Source organism: Pelodiscus sinensis, chromosome 1, assembly GCF_049634645.1.
Source record: "Pelodiscus sinensis isolate JC-2024 chromosome 1, ASM4963464v1, whole genome shotgun sequence".
Classification (NCBI taxonomy): domain Eukaryota; kingdom Metazoa; phylum Chordata; order Testudines; family Trionychidae; genus Pelodiscus; species Pelodiscus sinensis.
This window is the reverse complement of record NC_134711.1, coordinates 228909819-228933286: the sequence shown is the minus strand read 5'-3', so window position 1 is coordinate 228933286 and position 23468 is coordinate 228909819. Positions and strand designations below refer to the sequence as shown.

Genomic DNA, 23468 nt, shown 5'->3' with positions numbered 1-23468 from the left:
TCAGATCCCTAATGTGCACACCTTGATTGTAGAGTGTGTCCTCAGAATTGTAGGCTGAAGTGTTTGCACAAAACATAGAAGCTACGTTGTACTGCTTAACAATTCTACTTTGGGTAGATTAGCAAGAATGAAAGTTTGGGCTTTTTTAGTGTTTGAGTACATTGTGGAGCAGGGGTCTCCAATCTATGTCTCTTGAGGCAAATATGGCTCAGTGTGGAACCAAAGATGTGTCTCTTGTCATTCCCAAAATGTATGCAACTTTTTAAATTAAAATGAAAAATTAATTCAGAATTTTAAAAACGCATTATTACGATGTAGCTTAAATGCATGCATGAATCTGCATTTGACCAGTTATGATGTAAACTTCAAAGAAATACATGAAAAGATGCAGCAGCAGAAGTCCCATTAAATAAAGTCTGTGAGTACAATGTTTCTTTTATGCTATTATTCATCATGTCAGTTATCAATAATATTAAGTTGTATATTTTTAGTCATGTAAATGGGCATTCTTAATACGGCTCTTAGTTGACCACTTGTTCTGAATTTTGATGTTTGGCTCTTCCGTTTGAAAAGGTTGCCAACCCCTGTTGTGGAGTATGATACACCCGATATCCAGTATCATCATTGGAGTTAGTTGTGTCACTAGAAAAAAAAAAGATGCACAGTTCACAAACATGTACATGAGCTTTCTCTCATTAAATGAAAGAAAAGAAAATACCAGACCATTTTGAGGCTTTTTATAGTTGTGTGGATGGGTAGGATGAGAGAGGCTGAGCCTGGCGATGTTACACCCCCACTAATAAAAACAACAAACAGAATGCAGCCTCTTACGCGTGTCCTACTAAAGCTTGTATCTGTACAGCTCACTTGCATCATTTGGCAAATGTATACAAAGCAATTCCAAACACAGCAAATGTTAGATTTTCAAGTGTACAGCTGTTCTTTGTGTTCTTCCATGGAAACTGATAGAGCCTTATTAAATAGCTTCTCTTGTAACATGTTAGGTGGGCTATAACAGTAGAAGACTTTGAACAGAGTCAGCAATAAAGTAGAACCTGCTAAGTAGTACTAAATGATTCAATATGCATTGCAAACTAATTTGTGAATTGGGTAGTAAGGACCCTGTTCCTTCTTTTATTTAAATTGATGGACAAGTTACCATTGACTTCAAATGGAGTAGCATCTAAATTAATAAATATATTTAAAAAAGTAATGTTGACTCACAGAATTCGCTCATTGGATGCATTTCACTTTTTATATTTACGATGTCATATGCTTATAAATCCAATATCCTAATATTTTAGTAAAATTCAAGACCTCACTACAGAAATGTCAGTTCTTTAATCTTTTCTCAGAAATGGGGAGAGACTCGAGCATTTGGGTTGTAACAATTTTGGGAATACTCAAGTGCTAAGGCTTTTCCTTAGAGATTTTTTTTTTTTTTTAAGAATTTGAAGAAAAAATACTTGATTAAAATAACAAAATTATACTTGGAAAAAAGCTAATCTATCTTTAAAAATCTTTCAGCTAATGGAGGCTACACACACTAAACAACCTAATCATAAGTGTATTGTTACATCATATTTTAACTAAGACTGTCGATTGATTGAAGTTCATTCAAGTGATTAACTTAAAACAAATTAACTTGGTTAAAAATTAATTGTGATTAATCAATGTTAATAATAGAATATCAAATGAAATGTTTGCACTTTAAAAAAGATAACATTTTTCAATTCCCCTCATACAGTACTGTAGTGCAGTCTATTTATTATAAAAGTGCAATTTACAAGTGTAGATTTTTTTGTTGTTATATAACTGCACTCTAAAACAAAATAAGAATTTACAAGTTAATTTAGTCCTACTTCCCTCAGTTGCTAGCACAAATAAGTTTATTTACATTAATGGGAGATAATGCTGCCTCCTTTTTATTTACAAGCAAGAGCAAGTATTTGCATGGCATGTTTGTACCCATTGTTGCAAAGTACTGACGTGCCAGATATGCTAAACATTTATGCGCACCTTCATGCTTCAGTGATGACTGCACTTGCTGAAATGCTGAACAGAAAGAGCTCCCAGCCATGCTTGTAGCAGTTTGCATGATACAGAGGTAGCGGTGCAAGGTGGCAGCAGTCCCTGTCTGCAGGGCTCGAGCTCCCCACGGACAGAGTTTACTCTGCAGCAGCAGCAGCCCCTGTCTGCGGGGAGCTCAGGCCCATCACAGACAGAGGCTGCTTTGCGGCAGCCTCCCCTGGCCCCCAACCTCCCGTGCTGCTGCCTCTGATGGAGGCAGCAGCACAGTAGGGGGGGCAGGTGGCACCGCAAAGCTAGTACTGGGGGGAATCTTCGGTAGGAGGCAGCTGGAGGGTTGGGGGCAGGTGGGTCCGCAGAGCTGGCATGTGAGTGGAGCCTGTTTGAAAATTGGCTCCAGCCTACCCCACTCGCCCTCTGTGCTGCTGCCTCTCTACCAGTGCTCTGGGGGAATTGGCTTACAGTCAGCTCCTCACTGACACCCACTCTCCCCCCTTGCTGCCTCTGATGAGAGGCTGCAAGGGGGAGGGAGGCAGAAATGTGTGTAGTCAACAAGATTAATCGATAAAACCAGGCTTCTTGGTTAATCTTGTAGTTGTCTATTTGATGACATCCCTAAATTAGAGCTAAATAACAGTATAGAACAGTGAGTGCCAGGACTTGTGGGTGTAAACAAACTTCATGAGAGTACAGGGAACTTGGCCACACTCATGATAAGTAGACATCTGACTAACTGAAGTTATGCCAGACAACGGACATTGCCAGACTAGAAAGATTTGACCTATATTAAGGCTTGGTATACAGGGAAAATTGACCAGAATATCTACTTTGAATTATGCTATTCTGAAATAGTTCTCAGTGTGGGCACTCTTTTTGTGGCATTTTACCAATCATATCACCCATGGTGACAATTATAAGCCATATTCTTTAATCTTTTTAAAATTGGGATACATTTCTGTGTATTTTGTTTTGTGAGGGATTTTGTATATCCCAATGCTTCCATGTACTTATGTGACTTTTTTAAACTGGAGCATTTTTAATACACTGTGTAGACCATATTTCTGTGTAATTTCTTAACACTGGGTAAAAAGACTTAATGACAGATGGTTCATAGGTATAATAGTTCATGCGAGAGTTACCAATTGATTCATCAAGGTAATTGAAGACTCTAGCCTGTATGCATAATAACAGAATGAGATTTTGTAAAAATGATCTTTTATGAAACCTAAGACAAGTATAGATATTTCCAAGAGTTAAAATAGACACTCTAGAAATAAATTTGTAAAAATACACTTCTGCATTGTTTAAAGCATTGTGAAGTGTGTGGGAACTTGAAAGTATAGTTTATTAAAAACTAACTTATAAGCAACTAGTCTGTCTTCAAACTAGTTTTTTAATTGCTCAGACTCTTGGGGAAAAAGTAGACAATGAAAATATTTTAACTGAATATTAAAAATATATCTTCTATCTGTTACTAGTGTGGGTGATAATCCCCATACAAATACTTGCAAAGAAACAAAGTAAGAGTAGCATCGGTTGTGATGAGATTTATTCTTAAAATATGTATTTAACTTTTTAATTACAGATTGGTAAATTTCACGCTAGCATTTCAGGCTAGATGTCACAGTGAACCTGTCTGGTCTTACTCTGTGAATCTATGAAATTTTCAGATTTTGTTAAGTATTGTGTGGTTCCATGATTATATTAGACTGGGAACATAGAATACTAGAACTGGACGGGACCTTGAGAGATCATCAAGTCCAACCCGCTGCCCTTGCAGAAGGATTAAGCACTGTCTAAAGCATTCCTGATAGATGTCTATTAGGGATGGTCTAGGTTGTACTGGGTCCTGCCGTGAAGGCAGGGGACTGGACTCGATGACCTCTCGAAGTCTCTTCCAGTTCTATGATTCAATCAACCTGCTTTCTTAAATATCTCCAGATTCCACAACCTCCCTGGGCAATTTATTCCAATGTTTAACCACTTTGATAGTTAGGAAGTTTTTCCTAATGTCCAACCTAAACCTCCCTTGCTGCAATTTTAAGCCCATTGCTGCTTATCCTATCATCGGCAGCCACGGAGAACAATTTTTCTCCCCCCTCCTTTTGTAACACCCTGTAGATATAGTAGTTTGCCAGATAAGAACCTGGGGATTACAGTGGATGGGAAGCTGGATATGAGTCAACAGTGTATCCTTGTAGCTAAGAAGGCGAATGGAATATTGGGGTGCATTAGGAGGAGCATTACCAGCAGATCTAGAGAAATGATTATTCCCCTTTATTCAGCTCTGGTGAGGCCACATCTGGAGTATTGTATCCAGTTCTGGCCCCCACCCCGTCCCACTATAGAAAGGATGTGGATGTATTGGAGAGGGTCCAGAGGAGGGCAACCAAAACAATTAGGGGGCTGGAGCACATGACCTATGAGGAGAAGCTGAGAGATTTGTGCTTATTTGGTCTGCAGAAGAGTGAGGGGGGATTTGATAGCAGCCTTCAATTTACTGAAGGGAGGTTCCAAAGAGGATGGAGAGAGGCTGTTCTCAGTAGTGACGGATGGCAGAACAAGGAGCAATGGTCTCAAGTTACAGTGGGGGAAGTCTAGTTTGGATATTAGGAAAAACTGTTTCACTAGGAGAGTGGTGGAAGCACTGGAATGGGTTACCTAGGGAGGTGGTGGAATCTCGATCCCTAGAGGTTTTTAAGTCTCAGCTTGACAAAGCCCTGGCTGGGTTGATTTAGTTGGGATTGGTTCTACTTTGGGTAAGGAGCTGGACTTGATGACCTCCTGAGGTCTCTCCCAGCTCTATGATTCTATGAACCTCTTAAATCTGTTACTCTCTGGTTCAACAACATCTGTGGTCCAACAGGATCACAGATGTTGCTGGACCAGAGAGCCCCTGCACCGGGAATGTGAGCCAGTTAGGAAGTCCAGAGGAGGTGAGCCCATCATCAGACTGGTGAGCCCCCGTCCTCGGAGAGTTCTAGCCAGGCAGGGCAGCAGCAGGACCAGCAAGCCCCATCCCAGCGCGGCAGCTGCAGAGCCCCATCCCTGGGAAGCCCCAGCTGGGTGCAGCAGCAGCAAGGCAGCTGCGGAGTCCCATCACCGAAAAGCCTCAGCTGGCCGGGGCAGAAGCAGGTCTGCGGCAGCTGAGGAGCTCCATCCCCAGAGTGCCAGCCAGCTGGTGGTAATGTGTTGAGCCCACGCTCTGTAGCAGCAGGGCTGGAACCAGTGGTGGTGGGGCTAGAGCGGAGCCAGCCAGAGGGGAGGGGAAGTTTCATGGGAGACCAGTGGCAGGGGACCTCCCCGATATGGCAAGTTCCTTCATTTGGGACCAATCAGGTCCCAAGGGCGCCGAATCAGGGAGGTCCATCATGTACTTGAAAACTGATATCATGTCCTCTCTCTCTTTTCTTTTCTAAACTAAACAAGCCCAATTCTTTGTGTTCCCTCATAGGTCATGATTTCTAGACATAGGTAGGTAGGAATTGTTTCAAATACATTTTTACTTTTGATTTTGATGTGTATGACTACAGTTTTGTTTTGAAGATAACCCAAAACCTGCTCCACATTAGCACACACCCAAATAGCAGTGTTGCTCCAAATTCCAACCAGCCAGCACACATAGGGAAGCTGCGCGCACAGACACAATTTTTCAATCCCCACCAAAATCAGCTGCCCACTCTGAGCCTCTTCTAGCACAGCCTGGCTTCTACAGGGGACTTTCTGTCCCAGGGAGAATGGGGAGCTCCTGCCCTTGGCACCCACCCTGCTGCTGCAGCTCTCACCAGAACAGAGGATTTACCTGACCCAAGTAAGTGCCTCTGTCCTTCCTGATCTTGGCTGAGGTGGCTGCTGGATTTCCATCCTATTTAGCTGGTTGGGCCAGGTAAGGTTACATGAGACTGTTCAAAGCCCACAGTTAAATGGAGAACATGGAGACCTGGGAGATGGATCGGAAATGGGAGGGAGCGTGGGCTATAATGGCAGAGAGAAAGGAGGATCAGGGCAAAGCTGGGAGGCATGGTCAGATCAGTATCTTAGATGCCTATATACAAATACAAGAAGTAAGGGTAATAAGCAGGAAGAACTTGAAGTGCGAATAAATAACTACAATTATGACACTGTTGGCATCACAGAAACTTGGTGGGATAATACACATGATTGGCATGTTCGTATAGAAGGGTACAGCTTGCTCAGGAAGGATAGAGAGGGGAAAAAAGGGAGGAGCTGTTGCCTTATATATTAAAAATGTACACACTTGGAGTGAGGTGGAGATGGACATAGGAGACGGAAGTGTTGAGATTCTCTGGGTTAGGCTAAAAGGGATTAAAAACAAGGGTGATGTCATGCTAGGAGTCTACTACAGGCCACCTACCCAGGTGGAAGAAGTGGATGAGGCTTTTTTTAAACAACTAACAGTATCATCCAAAGTCCAAGATTTGGTGGTGATGGGGGACTTCAACTATCCAGATATATGTTGGGAAAATAACACAGTGGGGCACAGACTATCCAATAAGTTCTTGTACTGCATTGGAGACAACTTTTTATTTCAGAAGGTTGAAAAAGCTACCGGGGGGAAGCTGTTCTAGATTTGATCCTAACAAATAGGGAGGAACTGGTTGAGAATTTGAAAGTGGAAGGCAGCTTGGGTGAAAGTGATCATGAAATCATAGAGTTCACAATCCTAAGGAAGGGTGGAAGGGAAAATAGCAAAATAGAGACAATGGATTTCAGGAAGGCGGATTTTGGTAAGCTCAGAGAGCTGATAGGTAAGGTCCCATGGGAATCAAGACTGAGGAGAAAAACAGCTGAGGAGAGTTGGCAGTTTTTCAAAGGGACATGATTAAAGGCCCAAAAGCAAGCTATTCCGCTGTGTCGGAAAGATAGAAAATATGGCAGAAGACCGCCTTGGCTTTACCACAAGATCTTGCATGATCTAAAAATAAAAAAGGAGTCATGTAAAAAATGGAAAGTAGGATAAATTACATAGGATGAATATAGGCAAACAACACAGGAATGTAGAGGCAAGATTAGAAAGGCAAAGGCACAAAATGAACTCAAACTAGCTACAGGAATAAAGGGAAACAAGAAGACTTTTTATGAATACATTAGAAGCAAGAGGAAGACCAAGGACAGGGTAGGCCCACTAGTCAGTGAGGAGGGAGAAACGATAACAGTGAACTTGGAAATGGCAGAGATGCTTAATGACTTTTGTTTTGGCCTTCACCGAGAAGTCTGAAGGAATGCCTAACCCAGTGAATGCTAGTGGGAAAGGGGTAGGTTTAGAAGATAAAATAAGAAAAGAACAAGTTAGATGCCTGCAAGTCACCAGGGCCTGATGAAATGCATCCTAGAATACTCAAGGAGGTGATAGAGGAGGTATCTGAGCATCTAGCTATCATCTTTGGAAAATCATAGGAGACAGGAGAGATTCCAGAAGACTAAATATAGTGCCCATTTATAAAAAGGGAAATAAGAACAATCCAGGAAACTACAGACCAGTTAGTTTAACTTCTGTGTCAGAAAAGATAATGGAGCAAATAATTAAGGAAATCATCTATAAACACTTGGAAGGTGGCAAGGTGATAGGGAACAGCCAGCATGGATTTGTAAAGAACAAATCATGTCAAACCAATCTGATAGCTTTCTTTAATAGGATAACAAGTCTTGTGGATAAGGGAGAAGCGGTGGATATGGTATACCTAGACTTTAGTAAGGCGTTTGATACGGTCTCGCATGATATTCTTATTGATAAACTAGGCAAATATAACTTAGATAGGGCCACGATAAGGTGGGTGCATAATTGGCTGGATAACCGTAGTCAGAGAGTTGTTGTTTACGGTGCTAAATCCTGCTGGAAAGGGATAACAAATGGAGTTCCGCAAGGGTCTGTTTTGGGACCAGCTCTATTTAATATCTTCATCAATAATTTAGATATTGGCATAGAAAGTATGCTTATTAAGTTTGCAGATGATACCAAGCTGGGAGGGATTGCGACTAATCTGAAGGATAGGGTCATAATTCAAAATGATCTGGACAAATTGGAGAAATGGTCTGAGGTAAACAGAATGAAGTTTAATAAAGACAAATGGAAAGTGCTACACTTAGGAAGGATCAGTCAGTTTCACACATACAGAATGGGAAGTGACCGTCTAGGAAGAAGTATGACAGAAAGGGATCTAGGGGTTATAGTGGACCACAAGCTGAATATGAGTCAGCAGTGTGATGCTGTTGCAAAAAAAAGCAAACATGATTCTGGGATGCATTAACAGGTGTGTTGTGAGCAAGACATGAAAAGTCATTCTTCCGCTCTACCCTGCTCTAGTTAGGCCTCAGCTAGAGTACTGTGTCCAGTTCTGGGCGCCACATTTCAAGAAAGATGTGGAGAAATTGGAAAGGGTACAGAGAAGAGCGACAAGAATGATTAAAGGTCTAGAGAACATGACCTATGAAGCGAGGCTTCATGAACTGGGCTTGTTTAGTTTGGAAAAAAGAAGATTATGGGGGGGACATGATAGCGGTTTTCAAATATCTAAAAGGGTGTCACAAGGAGGAAGGAGAAAATTTGTTCCTCTTGGTTTCTGAGGACAGGACAAGGAGTAATGGGCTTAAAGTGCAGCAAGGGAGGTTTAGATCGGACATTAGGAAAAAATTCCTAACTGTCAGGGTGGTCAAATATTGGAATAAATTGCCAAGGGAGGTGGTGGAATCTCCCTGTCTGGAGATATTTAAGAACAGGTTAGATAGACATCTGTCAGGGATGGTGTAGACAGAGCTTGGTCCTGCCTTGAGGGCGGCGGGCTGGACTCGATGACCTCTCGAGGTCCCTTCCAGTCCTATGATTCTAATACCCCACCCCTTTGAGGCCCCGTCCTCTCTGTGCCCCACCGTTCCCTTCCTCTCCATCACTTGCTATCCCCAGCCCTTATACACTCTCACTGGGTTGAGTTAGGAGGTACGGGCTCTGGGGTGGGAATGAGGGATTTGGGTGTGGGAAAGGGTGAGAAGTGCAAGCTCTGGGAGGGAATTTGGATGCAGGAGAAGGGGATGCTGGCTCAGGGAGGGGGCTCCAGGCTAGGGAGTGCTGGGCTCAAGTGGAAGGTTGGGTTGCCGAGCATGTCACAGGCTTGTGGATGTGAGGGTGCAGGAGTTTGGGTTGAATATGTGAGGGGCTCAGGGCAAGGAAGTTGTGAGAATGATGGGCTCCGGACACAGATTTGTGATGTGTGGATGGTGCAGGAGTGTTGTGGCAGAAGACGAGGATGTGGGGATGCAGGAGTTTGGGGATGTAAGAGGCTCAGGACAGGTGGTTCCAGTGTATGACAGGCTCAGATTTGGGGTCAGGTGGAGCAGGAGTTTTAAGATGCTGCAGTGAGATGGGGATTTGGCCTCAACTGGGGGCATGTTGGCCAGGCTTCATTTTTAAATAAAATATTATGTCAAACTCAAAAGATTTTAGTATTGTCTTTATTTATGAGAGGGGCAGGGAACCTGTTTTGAGTCAAGGGTCACTGACCCACAGAAAAGTCAGTTGGGGCCACACAAGTGAGATGCAAAAACCCCCCTCCAAAAACCCCATGCCTCACTAATGTGGCCCCAGCTGTGCTGGTGGGGGCAGGGGACAGGGTGCTAGTGGGTGCTGGGGCCAGGGAAAGGGTGCTCCTGGGTGGCAGGATGCTGGCACAGGTGGCGGGGTACTGGGGCAGGATGCTGGGGTCAGGGACATGGTCCTGCTGGGCACTGGAGTGGGTGGCAGGGTGCTGAGGCCAGGGACAGGGTGCTGCTGGGTGCATGGCAGGGTGCTGGGCTGGGGACAGGGTGCTGCTGGGTGCTGGGGTGGGTGACGGGTGCTGGGGACAGTGCTGGTGGGGACAGGGGACAGGGTACTCATGGGGGGGTCTGGACAGGGGTAGCTGGGACCAGTACCTAGCAATCTGAAGCACCTCTGGGTTCCAGGAAGTGTGCGACTGCACTTCTCTTCCCAAAACAGCTGGCGCACACGCTGCCTGAACAGCAGGGGCCGTTGCACCCCAGCAACTTACTTCCTTGATGCTGTCCTGCAGAGGGGGGGGGGAGCGTGAGGGTGTGGGGAGTCCCAGGGCAGAGAGCATTGCCTGCACAGTCAGAGCTGCGCAGACCTGGGTCTCCTGACCTTCCCCCACCGCGCAGAAAGGCCGTGGAACTAAGTTACCGGGTGCCACAGCCCCAGCTGTTCAGGCAGCGCACGCTGGCTCCTTTGGGGAGGGGAAGTACTTCCCTCCCCACTGTGGGTCACGTGGGGTCACCACTGTCCGGCCCAGAGCAACTGTTTCCCTCTGCCCCCACCTCACTGTGCCTCTGCATCACCAGGGAGGAAGGGGAAACAAGTGTGCTGCTTTTTTAAGAAGCTGGCTAGCTGGCTCTCTCTCTTTCAGAGGAGGCAGAGGCGTGCCGGCTCCTCGCGGAACTCCTACTTTCGCTTCGCGGAACACCAATTGGGAAACACTGCAGTAGATTGTTCATTTAATCCTAGGGCTATTGACAGTTTTTAAAGCTCTAAAGCTTTAATCTTCAACACTGTAACATTACAGCAGCAAAGTTTTGAGAGAGTTTTAGACATTTTGATGTTCAGAGTATTTTTCATTTAAAATGTTGATATTCAGCGCTTTCTGGTTTATTGGCCTACTATTTAGGCTGCTTCTGCTGCGGTATTTAGATAGTCTGCCAGACATACACACACAATAAAACTACAGTATGGTTTTTCTCTGCTTTTCTTATTTCTTTGCTTTCCCCCTTTTCTTGCTAAGGGAACACTTACCTGTTAAAATCATCAAGAGTTTGAAATGCATTCATTTTAACACACTGGAATAGTAACGAAGAAAATATAACTTAAAAACCAGTGGAAAAACTCACTAATTTTCAGATTCTTGCTCATTTTGAAAAATTGGCATCTATTGTAATACATTACTTGTTAGCTGACCAGAACTGAAATTAAAATCTAACCATATAATAACAAATGTATGTGGGCTGAGGCTTCAAGGAGAAGGACAACATTTGTAGCTTATGGAGCGTGTTCTTCTCTTGAGGTCTAGTGGAATTCCTGTTGCATTTTGATGAGAAGGCACACAAGAATCAAGCTACCGAAAGAGCATGTCTGAGTTCTTGACTCTGCATGTTCATGAGAACTGCTTTGATCCAGGGAAAATAGATGGAAAAAACAAACTTTTAAACAAGCAAGCAGACTATTAATTTTCCAGGAAATGCAGAATATATATTAAGCCAGATAAAATATTTATTTTTAATTACTGGCGGTGTGCTGGCTGAATGAAAATTTGCAAAGAATTAAAACGTTCAGTTCTTAGAAATTATTTTCTTGTTGAGAAATTACATTAGCAGTTATTGAGTATTGATATTTTTATTTGATCCATTTGACTTCCAAAAGCAAAGTGTATGGCATAGCATCAACTTTCCATTTTTATTGAAAAGCAGTATATGTTTCTTAAATAAAATATCAAGGACCAAGATGTAAAACCTACTGGGTTTTTAAACACCAAATAATCTGTTACATTTCTACTTGTCTCAAGAAATCAGTTTAGTTCCTTAATTTCAAAAAATGAACCAGGAAACGTTTGAGCAATAAAACATTGAACTATCAAAATGAGTTAAAAAAATTGACTATATCATTGACTCTATTTTTATAATGTTTACAGGACAAATGGATGGACATCAACATCTTATAAAGCCTAATTTGAGTTGCAAAAGAGGCTTGTGTAATTAGTTCTATTTTTTTGCTTCACCCCTTGTGAATGGGGGAGAGTGGTACAGGTGAAGTAGTGACTTGAAATGTTTATGCAAGTACTATTTAACTGAAACTTTTTTGTTCTGTTTTCCCTTTATTTAAAAATAATTCACTGATGGGGCTTGGACAGAAGTTGAAAAACATGTCACCTAGCCATGTGGTCTGCAAAATTTATTTAATATTTTGGTTGACAAAAAAGAACAGAAAATGTGTCACACATAACTAAAGATAACTGTTGAGGGGCGACCAACCCTTGGAAACTCCGCGAGCCTAATTTTCTTTGATGGGGCGCTTTGACTGTCACCAGGTCACTTTACAGGGCAGCTAGGCAGCCTCAGTCTATACCCTTGGCCCTTTTCTCAGGGTATTATGGCCCAATAACCCCAGTCCACATGCAAGTCACTGTTACTCAGGGTAATACAGCCCAACGGCCCAAGTCCATATGTTGGGAAAACTCCCACACACAGGGGGATGTATGGCAGGGGTAGGGAGACCGTGGGCTCTCCCACTCCACCGGTCCCAGCCCAGGGCCCTGTTGGCAGTGGTTCCATCCATTGCTTGCTCAGTGGGGAATCCTGCTGCAATTCCCCGCCCTGGGCTATTGCCTTCCGGAACCTGGCAGATGTCTTCCCCACCGTCTCACTCCAGTTCGGTAGCTCCTCAAGTAGCACCTCTTAGCCTGGCTGCCGTTGTTCGGTCTGTCTGCACTTCCTCCCCAGGAGCTTCTTCAGCAGTCAGCCCTGGGGTTGGGGCCTTCTCCACCATCTGGGCCTAGGTCACTCTGTCAGCTACAGTGCAGGGTTGATACACTCTGTCACAGTAACAAACAAGATTTTTGAAAAAATACCCGCGTGGTGATAGTCACATAAATCATAGTTAAGCAGCTAAATAAGTGACTTTAATTTTTCAAAAGGGTGGAGCACTCAAAGGTTCTAAATGAGGTTCTTCAATTACATCCATTTTTGAAAATCTTAGGGTACAATTTTTGTGTAGTGATAAATAAATGAGGTGGTTTGAGAATTCAAGGACTATTTCTTCCTTTAGAAGGCTTTTGATAGAGGTTTATTGTTGCAATTGCAAAAACATCCTGACTGTTTTCTTTACATTGTGTAAAAGGGTCCCAGAAATGAATAAGAAATAATGGATTAATGTTTTGAAATACTACAAGAAGACATAGACATGACTTTTTTAAACCATTTTCTTTAACTTCTTTACTTTTTGGAGGGGCATGGTCAGTGTGAGACAGAACTGTGAATAAATCTCCCTGCCTCCGAGCTATGTAAGTTCATCAACATAACCACTCACGTGCGCAGTGCTGTATTGGTGGGTGAGTTTCTCCCACCAGCATAGCTATTGGCTCTGGCAGACATTATGCTGATGGAAGAACTCTCTCCTGTCATTATAGAGCATCTTCATCAGACATGCTGCAGTGGTGCAGCTGTTTTGGTAAAACTGCAGCACTGTGTGTAAGCATTCCCTTTATTTTGTGGTTCAACTTTATTTTGAAGTGTGGTTAATCAAACTATAAAATGGCAGTGTCTCACTGAGCCTTATCTACTCCCCCAGTCTCTCTAAGTTCTAGTTTATTACTCCCTTCTAGCCCTCTGCAGACCTGATGCTTGTGTGATCGCCATGAATTGGAGGTCTGCCTCCTTGCTGCAGGAGAAAGCAGAGGTGAACACAGTGGATTTTTTTGCTTTCTCTACTCAAAGAACTTCCTGAGGAACTTCCCACAGATGATCCACAAGGAGTCCTGTTGCTATCAGCTGGAAAAACTGAGGGCTTGTTTACGTGACGCAGCAGTGTAAATGATGGAAGTGTGATTTCTAAAGTGCACTAATGTTTCACATTAATTGGTTCGCACAGATTGTGCTGGTGCACAGTAAAAAGTACCTAACACACCTTAACGTAATATTGTTTGAAGCAATGGCCAGCCCTTCTGGAGATTGGGGGGGAAGAGAGGGGCAGGGAGGGAGTATCACTCTGCCCTGCCCTGCCTCCTACTCTGCACTGGCTCAGTTCCCTTGCCCCCAGCATGGCTCCATTTTAGGCCCCACTTATGGCTCTGCCTCTTGCTATTCATGGCCCAATGTGGGGGTGAATTCCATTATTGGTAGGGGAGAATGGGAGGAAATATTTGGGCACCACTTGAGGCCATCTCTGTACTTCAAGATGAGGTCGACTCTGCAAAATAGAGTGACCAGAAATCAACCTTAGCAAAGTCAAATCTCCGGGTCCCCACTGTGGGGAAGAATTCAAGTAGAACATCCCCATTAGGGAGACTGCTGTTGACTTGGAGAGTGATGCATTGTGGGTAGCTATCCCACAGTCCCTGTGCCATTTTGCATTCTGGGTTATGCTCCCAGTGCACACTGGTACCAAAACTATGCAGCGGGTAGTTCTGAGTTCATGTTGTCAGTGTCCCATAATGCGCTCATATACTCCCTCCCCCTTTTTGCTTGAGATCAATGGGAAACAGTCTTTGTGTCTTTTTTGGTCCTCGTTACCCACACAGACACCATAGCAGCACGAGCATGGATTCCATTTTGCATCAAACCATTGTGATGATGGTGTCTATCTTAGTGTGCCTAATGGTTCAGTATATCAAGAGCATATGCACATCACTCCACCAGGAAGAGGATGAATCTCAGGATCCCATGAACTCACTGTACAGGCAAGCCCTTGCGTTGATGGAAACGCAACCACCAGTTGATCCTCTGGACACAGTGGAATGCCAGTTCTGGTGCTGAGAGACAAGCACAGACAGGTGGGGTTGAATAGTGCTGCAGATATGGGATTATCAGCAGTGGCTACAAAATTTCTGAATGTTCAAAGCCGTTTTCTTGGAACTTTGTGAATGGTTTTCCCCTGCCCTGCAGCTCAGGGACACCCGAATGAGACCCCTTCTGACCATGGAAGTGCATGGCAGTTGTTCTATGGAAGCTTGTAATGCCAGACAGCTACTGATCAGTTAGGAATCAATTCAGAATGGGGAAATCTACAGTGGAGGCTGTTATATAAGTAGCCATGGCAATCAATTCCTTTCTGCTATGGAGAATTGTGACTTCGTGAAATGTAGCTACCATAATGGAAGGCTTTGCTGCCATGGGGTTCCCTAACTGCGGTGGGCTGATAGATGGAACCCACATCCCCATCTTGTCCCGTGAGCCCTTTTGCCAAAAAGTACATAAACAGCAAGAGGTACTTCTTGATGGTGCTGGTAGATCACAAGGGGCATTTCATCAACATCAACATGAGATGGTCAGGAGAGGTGCATGACATGCACATCTTTTGAAACTCCTGTGTCTTCAGAAAGGTGCACTCGTGAACTCTTCCCAGACTGTAAAATCAGAATTGGAGAAGTGGAAATGTCAATAGTGATCCTTGGCACCCTAGCCTATCCCCTCCTCCCGTGGCTCATAAAGCCGTACCTAGGCAGCTTTGACTGCAGTAAGAAGAAGTTTGCCTACAGGCTGAGCAAGTGCACAATAATGGTTGACTGTGCTTTTGGCCATTTAAAGGGAAGTTTTAAGAGTCTGCTGAGTAGGTTGCCCTTTGTGGTGGCAGCCTTTTGTGTGCTCCATAATCTTTGTGAGAGCAAGGGGAAAAGCTGTCTGGCAGAGTGGCGGGGCTGAGGTAGAGCGCTTCTAGCCAGAGATTTTGAGTGGCCAGACACAAGGGCGATAAGGAGAGACCAGCACAGAGAAGTGCAAATCAGAGATGCTTTGAAAGAAAATTTTATGAATGGCCAGTTTTGAGAGTCATGCACATTTCTCTGTGAGGTGCCTCTGCATTCGCTGTGTTTCTCTGTAATTCTCCACCCCACCCCTGCAGTACAAGTAACAGAGATTGTTGTTCAGGGATCATGCATTTTGGGAAGACAGCAGGGAAAGAAAAGAAGTCTATAGTGGGAGCCTGAAGGAGTCAGGGAGGAGCTCAGAAATGCGAAAAGAACAGTCTTTTGCTTCCTGAAGCCCTGTAGATTGTGTATGAGGCTGCCCTTGAGTTCCCTGCCCTCCAGGTCCTGGGTTCCCTAACCCCAAACTGTTAACATACAGTGAAGGTCTCTGTAAAGGTAATGGAGGCAGCAAGGGGGGGGCGAGCGGGCAGGTGGCTATGCAGAGCTGGCAGGTGCGGAGAGCTGGCTTAAAAGCGAGTGAGCTCCCCGCATGTATCTGCTTCCTCCTGTCCCCTGCCCCCACTGGTGCCTCTGAAAGAGAGGCAGTAGTATGGGAGAGCAAGCGGCTCCACATGAGCCAATTTCTGTCAGGAGCTGGCTTGAAAGCTGGCTTCCCGCATGTACCGGCTTACGCCTGCCCCCCTCATCCGCCTCACTGGTGCCTCTCCCCTCCCTTCCACAGGCAGCAGCACGGGGAGACTGAAGTAGATCAGCCTCTATCCATGGTGGGCCTGGGATCACTGCAGGCTGAGGCTGCTCCTTGGAATGCCAGCACAGCCTCTGTCTGTGGGGAGCTTAGATCCCCTGTGGATAGAGGCTGATGCAGCCCTACACTGTTGCCTCTGTATGAGAGGCAGCTGCCTGGGTGGCAGGGGGCTCCCAGGGAGAGGGACCAGAGCACTCTGGCTGCCAGACCCAGCCGTGGGGGCTATCGAATAATCATGTAATTACTAAGATTTGGTGCAGTTACATGATTATTCAGTTACACAATATCTAACATCCCTAGTGGTCACATGGTTTAGAAAATTGACCTTATGCAGCTAGGTTCAGCCTAAACTCCTAGGCTGTGTCTAGACTGGCAAGTTTTTCCGCAAAATCGTCTGATTTTGCGGAAAAACTTGCCAGCTGTCTACACTGGCCGCTTGAATTTCCGGAAAAGCACTGACGATCTCCTGTAAAATCATCAGTGCTTTTCCGGAAATACTATGCTGCTCCCGTTCGGGCAAAAGTCTTTTTCTGAAAGACTTTTGCATGAAAGGGCCAGTGTAGACAGCATAGTACTGTTTTCCGAAAAAAAGCCCCGATCGCGAAAATGGCGATCGGGACTTTTTTGCGGAAAACCGCGTCTAGATTGGCCACGAACGCTTTTCCGCAAAAAGTGCTTTTGTGGAAAAGCATCCTGCCAATCTAGACGTGCTTTTCCGAAAATGCTTTTAACAGAAAACTTTTCCGTTAAAAGCATTTTCGGAAATTCTCACCAGTGTCGACGTAACCCCAGTGTAGACTAGGTCTGAGTTATGGAGCATATGAGCACTATTTTTGGGCATCTTGTGAAGTATCCAGAGATGAGCTATTTTCTTTAAGTTGTTAGAAGATGTGCATTAACAAGCCTTGCAGTGACAGATTTTATAAATTGTGGAAGATGGGGGAATTCGCTTGCTCCTCAGCTTCTTTCTCTCCCTAGTTCCATAACTAATTAACAGATTTTAAAACTTCACAGATAACACTATTGAAAATAAGGTTGCAAACAAATCAGTGATAGGAATATATATATATATATATATATATATATATATATATATATATATATATATATATATATATATATTGCTGTTCAAGAAAATGCCACAATGTGTGTATATCTAATGTAGTAGCTGCACAAAACTATGTTCAAATAACATTTTTAAGCTTAGAAAGTCAAATACTCAAAAGTTAGGAAATGCCAGAATCAAGGTTGCCTGTGCAATCTTATTTTAGTCCTATTTTGATTATGCAGTATGATACCGTTTTTAATTACATGTTCTGCTACTGTGTTTTTGTTTTGTTTTTTGTTTTAAACAGGGCCTCTTCCTCATTCAGTGCACAGAATGGGTTGTATACCCTTACTGAGCAGTTGGCTATTCAATAGTTTTTTTCAACATTTGGAAAGAGGCTCCAGGGCGCTCTTACTAGATACAATTCAAATCCTGCTCTAAAAGTATTTCCTTATGGAGAATCTTGATACAGCTAACTAAGCAATAATTCTTTTTTCAATTAGCTGCCTGGGTTTTCTGGCAGGAAGCAATAGACCATTTTGTGTATTATTCTGTCAAAACAAACTGAGGCGTATCAAAGAGGCTTGAGAATTATGTTCTGTTCTTTTCTAAATAGAGGATATTTCTAACTAATTAGGTTTTCAAAATATTAAATGGATAATCCATCCTAAGTACAGAGAGAAAAGATATGTAAAATATAAGTAAACTAGAAAGACAAAAAATAAACTCAATCTTTGATGAACCAGGGAAGATGAGCAATATGCGGATAAAAAAGAACTTGTACTGTATTACTCTTTTTTAACAGCAAGATTTTTACCTGCAAAACTTAATTAAGTAGATTTTAGGGTTAGGGTTATGACCTTCTTCGGAAATTGGCATATGAGATCACCCCTGAATTACAGATAAATAGTTGGAGCAGCAGTTGACTAGAGAAGAAGGAAGAAATGGATTGAGGTGAGAGGTGGAGCTGTTATGTGATCAGTTATGGATCTTCAAAACAGGGAGCTGATAGACTGGCAAAGTGAAGAGGGCAACAGTGAAGGGAAGATTGGGAGAGAAAGGGTCATTGAACCTGGAGATGCTTCTTGGGTGGTTAGGTCCTAGAGGACATAAGGCCTTGGCTGTGTCTACATTGGCAAGGTTTTGCGCAAAAGCAGCTGCTTTTGCACAAAATCTTGCCACCTGTCTACACTGACCGCGAGTATTTGCGCAAGAACACTGACGTTCTAATCTATGAAATCAATGCTTCTTGCGCAAACACTCTGATGCTCCTGCTCAGGGATAAGCCCTCTTGTGCAAGTATTCTTGCGCAAGAGGCCAGTGTAGGCAGGCAACGTTAATTTCTTGCGCAAGAAAGCCCGATGGCTAAAATGGCCATTGGAGCTTTCTTGCGCAAGAGAGCTTCTACACTGGCATGGATGCTTTTGCGCAAAAGCACATCTTTTGTGCAAAAGCACATGCCAGTGTAGACGCTCTCTTGCGCAAATACTTTTAACGGAAAAATTTTTCCGTTAAAAGTATTTGCGCAAAATCATGCCACTGTAGACGCAGCCCTTGTGTGCGTTAAAAGGAAGATAGTCACTGCCGCAATCAATCTTTCAGCCATGGATTTAGTGAGTCTAGTTGAAACTTGCTAAATCAAACTCAGAGGGCACCCCTGCTGGTGTCTGGTGGTACTCCTGTTGCAGGGAGCAAGGAGAATCAACGGGAGCATTTCCTTCTATCGACTTCCCATTGTGGGGATGCTGCCAAGCTCCGTTTAAAGTAAGCTGACTCCAGCTCTATATTCTAGATATCTTAAGCTGAGCTGCTGAGTTTAGTGTAGACTTGACTTAAGATATCACCGAAAGGGTTTTGTTTTGACTGTAGCTCTTTTCTTTCTACCTTAAAAAAAGAAAAGATGAAGGTGTATTTGCCTAGAAACACATTTGATTACAGGTTGGACCTTCCTGGTCTGGCACCTTTGGGACCTGAGTCATCCTGAACCAGAGAGTCCCGGGTTTGGGGGGTTCAATCTGTACTAATATTTTTAGTAGGAATCCACAGCTTTAGTCATGAGGGATTGTTGCTGGCAAGGTAGTTCTAAAGTTTTAAATAAAGTCAAACTATATTGCCAAACTCCATTTATTCATTCATACAGATTATTCAAAAAAATATATCTTTTGCAAACTTTCCAAATGCATGTCTGTCTTCAATCTTTTTTTTTATATAAATCAGTAGTGCTGCCAATCTGAGACTGCTACAGCTGTACTAACTCCTCTAACTGATGCAAATAATGAATAGGGTCTGTGTTATTTCACTCTGAAAATTAAGCTTATATGATAGTTTGGTCCCAAACATTTGGGGTATTAGACTGTACTACAACAAGTATCTTCTTAATTACCATGTCATCTAAATCAATGGTTTTCAACCTTTCCAGACTACTATATCCTTTTCAGGAGTCTCATTTGTCTTGTGTACTGCTGTTTTTATTTCACTTAAAAACTACAGGTTGAACTTCCCAAACCCAGGACTCTCTGGTCTAGCAACATCCGTGGTCCGGCAAAGTCATGGATGTTGCTGGACCAAAGAGCCCCAGGAGCGGGAGCCAGCCTGGAGAGCTTAGGGTCTGTGGAATCCCAGCTGGGCTAGCAGTGGCTAGGTAGGGGAACCCTGGGGTCAGTGGGGCCAGGTGGCATCGGGGAGCCTCTGTCCTGTCTGGGAAACCCCTGGTGCCAGCAGGGTCGCGTGGGTGGAGAGCCCTGGCAGCAGTCGGAGAACCCTGGAGACCTCCCTGTGGCGGGGCTGGGATGGTTGGGCAGCCCTGACTGTGAAATCCCAAGCAGCAGTGGGGTCAGGCAGCAGCCTGGGAGTCCGGCTCCAGTAGGGGAATCTCTGATGGCAGCATGAACCCCAGAGAGATGAGCTGGGAAATCTCCAGTGGCAGCGGGTGCAGGATGCCACAACAGAGTCGCCAGCAGCCAGGCGGCCTGGGGTTGGGGAACCCTGAGGAACCCCCAGAGGTAGGTAGGTTGGTGGTGGCTGGGCAGCTTTGGCTGGGGAATCCCTGGGAACTGCCTGGTACAGTGGTGCAGCAAGGTGGGGAGCCTCAGCTGGGCCAGGTTTAGCGGGGCAGCAGCAAGATGGGGATCCCCAGCTTTGGGAACCCCAGAGAGATGAGCTGGCAGTGGGGCAGCCAGCAAGGAAGCACTTACCTCCCTTGGTCCGGCAAACTCTGTGATCCGGGATGACTCTGTTCTCAAGGGTGCTCAACCAGGGAGGTCCAACCTGTACTTGTTTTCAAAATGGGACATGAAAATACAAAAGTGTCACAGTACACTATTGGGGAAAAATTGCTTATCTTCTCATTTTACCATATAATTAGAAAATAAATCAATATAAATACTATAGTTACATTTCAGTATATAAAGTGATACAAACAGATGATTGCATGAAATTTTACTTTGTACTGACTTCGCTTGTGCCTTTGTCACATGTTGTAAAAATAGGTAGATATCAAGATGAGTTTATATACTCCTTGGTCCCCCCCCTCCTTCTGAAGGCCTCAGCATTGAGAAACACTGGGGTTAACAGGAGTATGTTGCATGTAACTTAGTAATTTGATGGAGGTTGTTCAGCCTTCCATAAAATAACTATTATTTTTCTACCTGTTCAGAAACTGTAGGCCCAAAGTTTGCAACAAAATTGTTTTATGTAAGTACAGTATTTGAGGAGTGGAAAGCAGATGAAATGTCTTCAAAAGTAAATAACCAGACTTTTTTTTTCTTCCTACTAGAGAAGCTGATTGCTTATCAACGAGAATTTCATGCTTTGAAGGAACGTCTTCGTATTGCTGAGCATAGAACTCTGCAGCGTTCCTCTGAGCTAAATGCCATTTTGGAGCAATTCAGACGTGCAGTAGCAGAAACAAATGGAAGCAAAGATGCATTAAACAGTTTTTCAGGTATAAGCCATGATATTTTTTTAAAACTTAATGATTTACATCTCTAGATTACTGATTTTTATTGTACATAATTACGAAAAAAGCACAATATCCTAAAAACAAATGCTTGGAAGCAGTGCATAAAGGCAGTTTATGTAACATAGTGATAGAAATGTAGCCGTGTTAGTCTGGGGTAGCTGAAGCAAAATGCAGGACAATGTAGCACTTTAAAGACTAACAAGATGGTTTATTAGATGATGAGCTTTCGTGGGCCAGACCCACTTCCTCAGATCAAATAGTGGAAGAAAATAGTCACAACCATATATACCAAAGGATACAATTTTAAAAAAATGAACACATATGAAAAGGACAAATCACATTTCAGAACAGAAGGGGGATACAGGAGGAGGGGGAAGGAAGGAAAGTAAGTGTCTGTGAATTGATGATATTAGAGGTGGGGAGAGTGGGATGTCTGTGAGCTAATGGTATTAGAGGTGATAATTGGGGAAGCTATCTTGGTAATGGGTAAGATAGTTTGAGTGTTTGTTCATTCCTTCCCGGAGAGTGTCGAATTTTAACATGAATGACAGTTCAGAGGATTCCCTTTCAAGTGCAGATGTAAAAAGTCTTTGTAGCAGAATGCAGGTGGTTAAGTCATTGAGAGAGTGTCCTTTCTGGTTAAAATGGCAAGAAACTGTTTTTTCTTTGTGATCTTGTCTGATATCTGTTTTGTGGGCATTAATCCTTTGGCGAAGTGTCTGAGATGTTTGTCCAAACCCCATAGGGGGTTGTAGGTGATGACAAGTGGTGTTCTATTGTTGGTTTTCTTGGGTCTGTCTTGAAGTAGATGGTTTCTAGGTATTCGTCTGGCTCTTTCAATTTGCTTTTTTATTTCTCCGGGTGGGTAGTTGAGGTTTATAAATGCTTGGTAGAGATCCTGAAGCTTCTGGTCTCTGTCAGTGGGATTAGAGCAGATGCGGTTGTATCGAAGGGCTTGGCTATAGACGATGGATCGTGTGGTGTGTTCTGGATGGGAGCTGGAAGCATGTAGATAACTGTATGAGTCGGTGGGTTTTCTGTAGAGAGTGGTGTCTAATTTTCCATTGTTGATTTGTACTGTGGTGTCCCTAACCCTAACCCCCTCCTGTTCTGAAATGTGATTTGTCCTTTTCATATGTGTTCATTTTTTTTAATTGTATCCTTTGGTATATATGGTTGTGATTATTTTCTTCCACTATTTGATCTGAGGAAGTGGGTCTGGCCCACGAAAGCTCATCATCTAATAAACCATCTTGTTAGTCTTTAAAGTGCTACATTGTCCTGCATTTTGCTTTATGTAACAGTGTTTTTTATCTCTTATCTCCCTCCCTCTTCCTCCATGCCTTCCCTCAATTGTATACTAGTTTAAGTGCCTAGCAAGATGGGTGTGGAATTTCTGGGTGCTTTTGAATACGGGTAATCTGGCAGCAGTTTGTGTTACATCAGTTTTGGCTTAAAATGTATAAAAAGTAACTTAAAAAAGGAAACTAGTAATCCATGCACATGAAGCAATTTATATAAACATTTAAAGATGAACTAAATTGCTTTTAAATAAATACACACCATACAAAACACTGGTTAAGATTTTAAATTGTTAGCATAATGCATGAGAATAATTAAAAATTAGAGCTTGGTACATTTAAAAGTAGGATGAAATCATCACCTATCAAGATCTGATTTGGGGATTCTGTATTTCTAAAGTTTGCCTTTTAAGCAATGCAAAGCATTAGTAAGTAGCAGCAAACATTCGTTAAACGTTTTTGCAAAACTGGTAATCCAATATTTAAGAGTAATTACAACATATTCCTTTTCATCAAATTATGAGGCAAATCCTCAAAATTAACAAGAACTGTATTTGGGGAAGTTATTAGCTTATAGCCTAGCACAGTTTTGCCACTGATTCTGTTTCAAAGCTGGCATGCTGCGTGGAGCCCGGGGTCAGTTCCCAGCTGATCCCAGACTCCACCTGGCATTTCAAAGTGGCAGTGCCACATGGAGACCCTGAGTTCCCCGCTAGCTTCCAGGCTCTATGCGGTGCTTCCGCTTTGAAATGCACAAGAGTCCCCTGCAAAAGAGTCTCAATTTTTGCCTGCTGGAGCTTTTGTACATTTCAAAGGCGGAACATGGAAGTGCTTGTCGAGTAGTCGATGGAAATTCCATCGACTACTCGACTAGCAAATTAATCACTACTTAACATCCCTACTTAGTGGTAGCTTGGCATGGGAAGGTGTCCTACCACAGAAGACAAAGTAAGGCAGGCCTTTCCAG

The 23468-nt window shown here is 43.5% G+C and overlaps 1 protein-coding gene across 3 annotated transcripts in view; it reads left to right on the top strand.

Annotated features, from left to right (window-relative positions):
• MGAT4A (alpha-1,3-mannosyl-glycoprotein 4-beta-N-acetylglucosaminyltransferase A) overlaps positions 1-23468 on the top strand; it is a 125802-nt gene that overhangs the window by 28463 nt on the left and 73871 nt on the right. For all 3 annotated transcript variants that reach the window (XM_075916644.1, XM_075916656.1, XM_006137401.4), the window contains exon 3: positions 21015-21182. In XM_075916644.1, coding sequence (XP_075772759.1) covers positions 21015-21182 — 168 coding nt within the window. The remainder of the gene's footprint in view (positions 1-21014; positions 21183-23468) is intronic.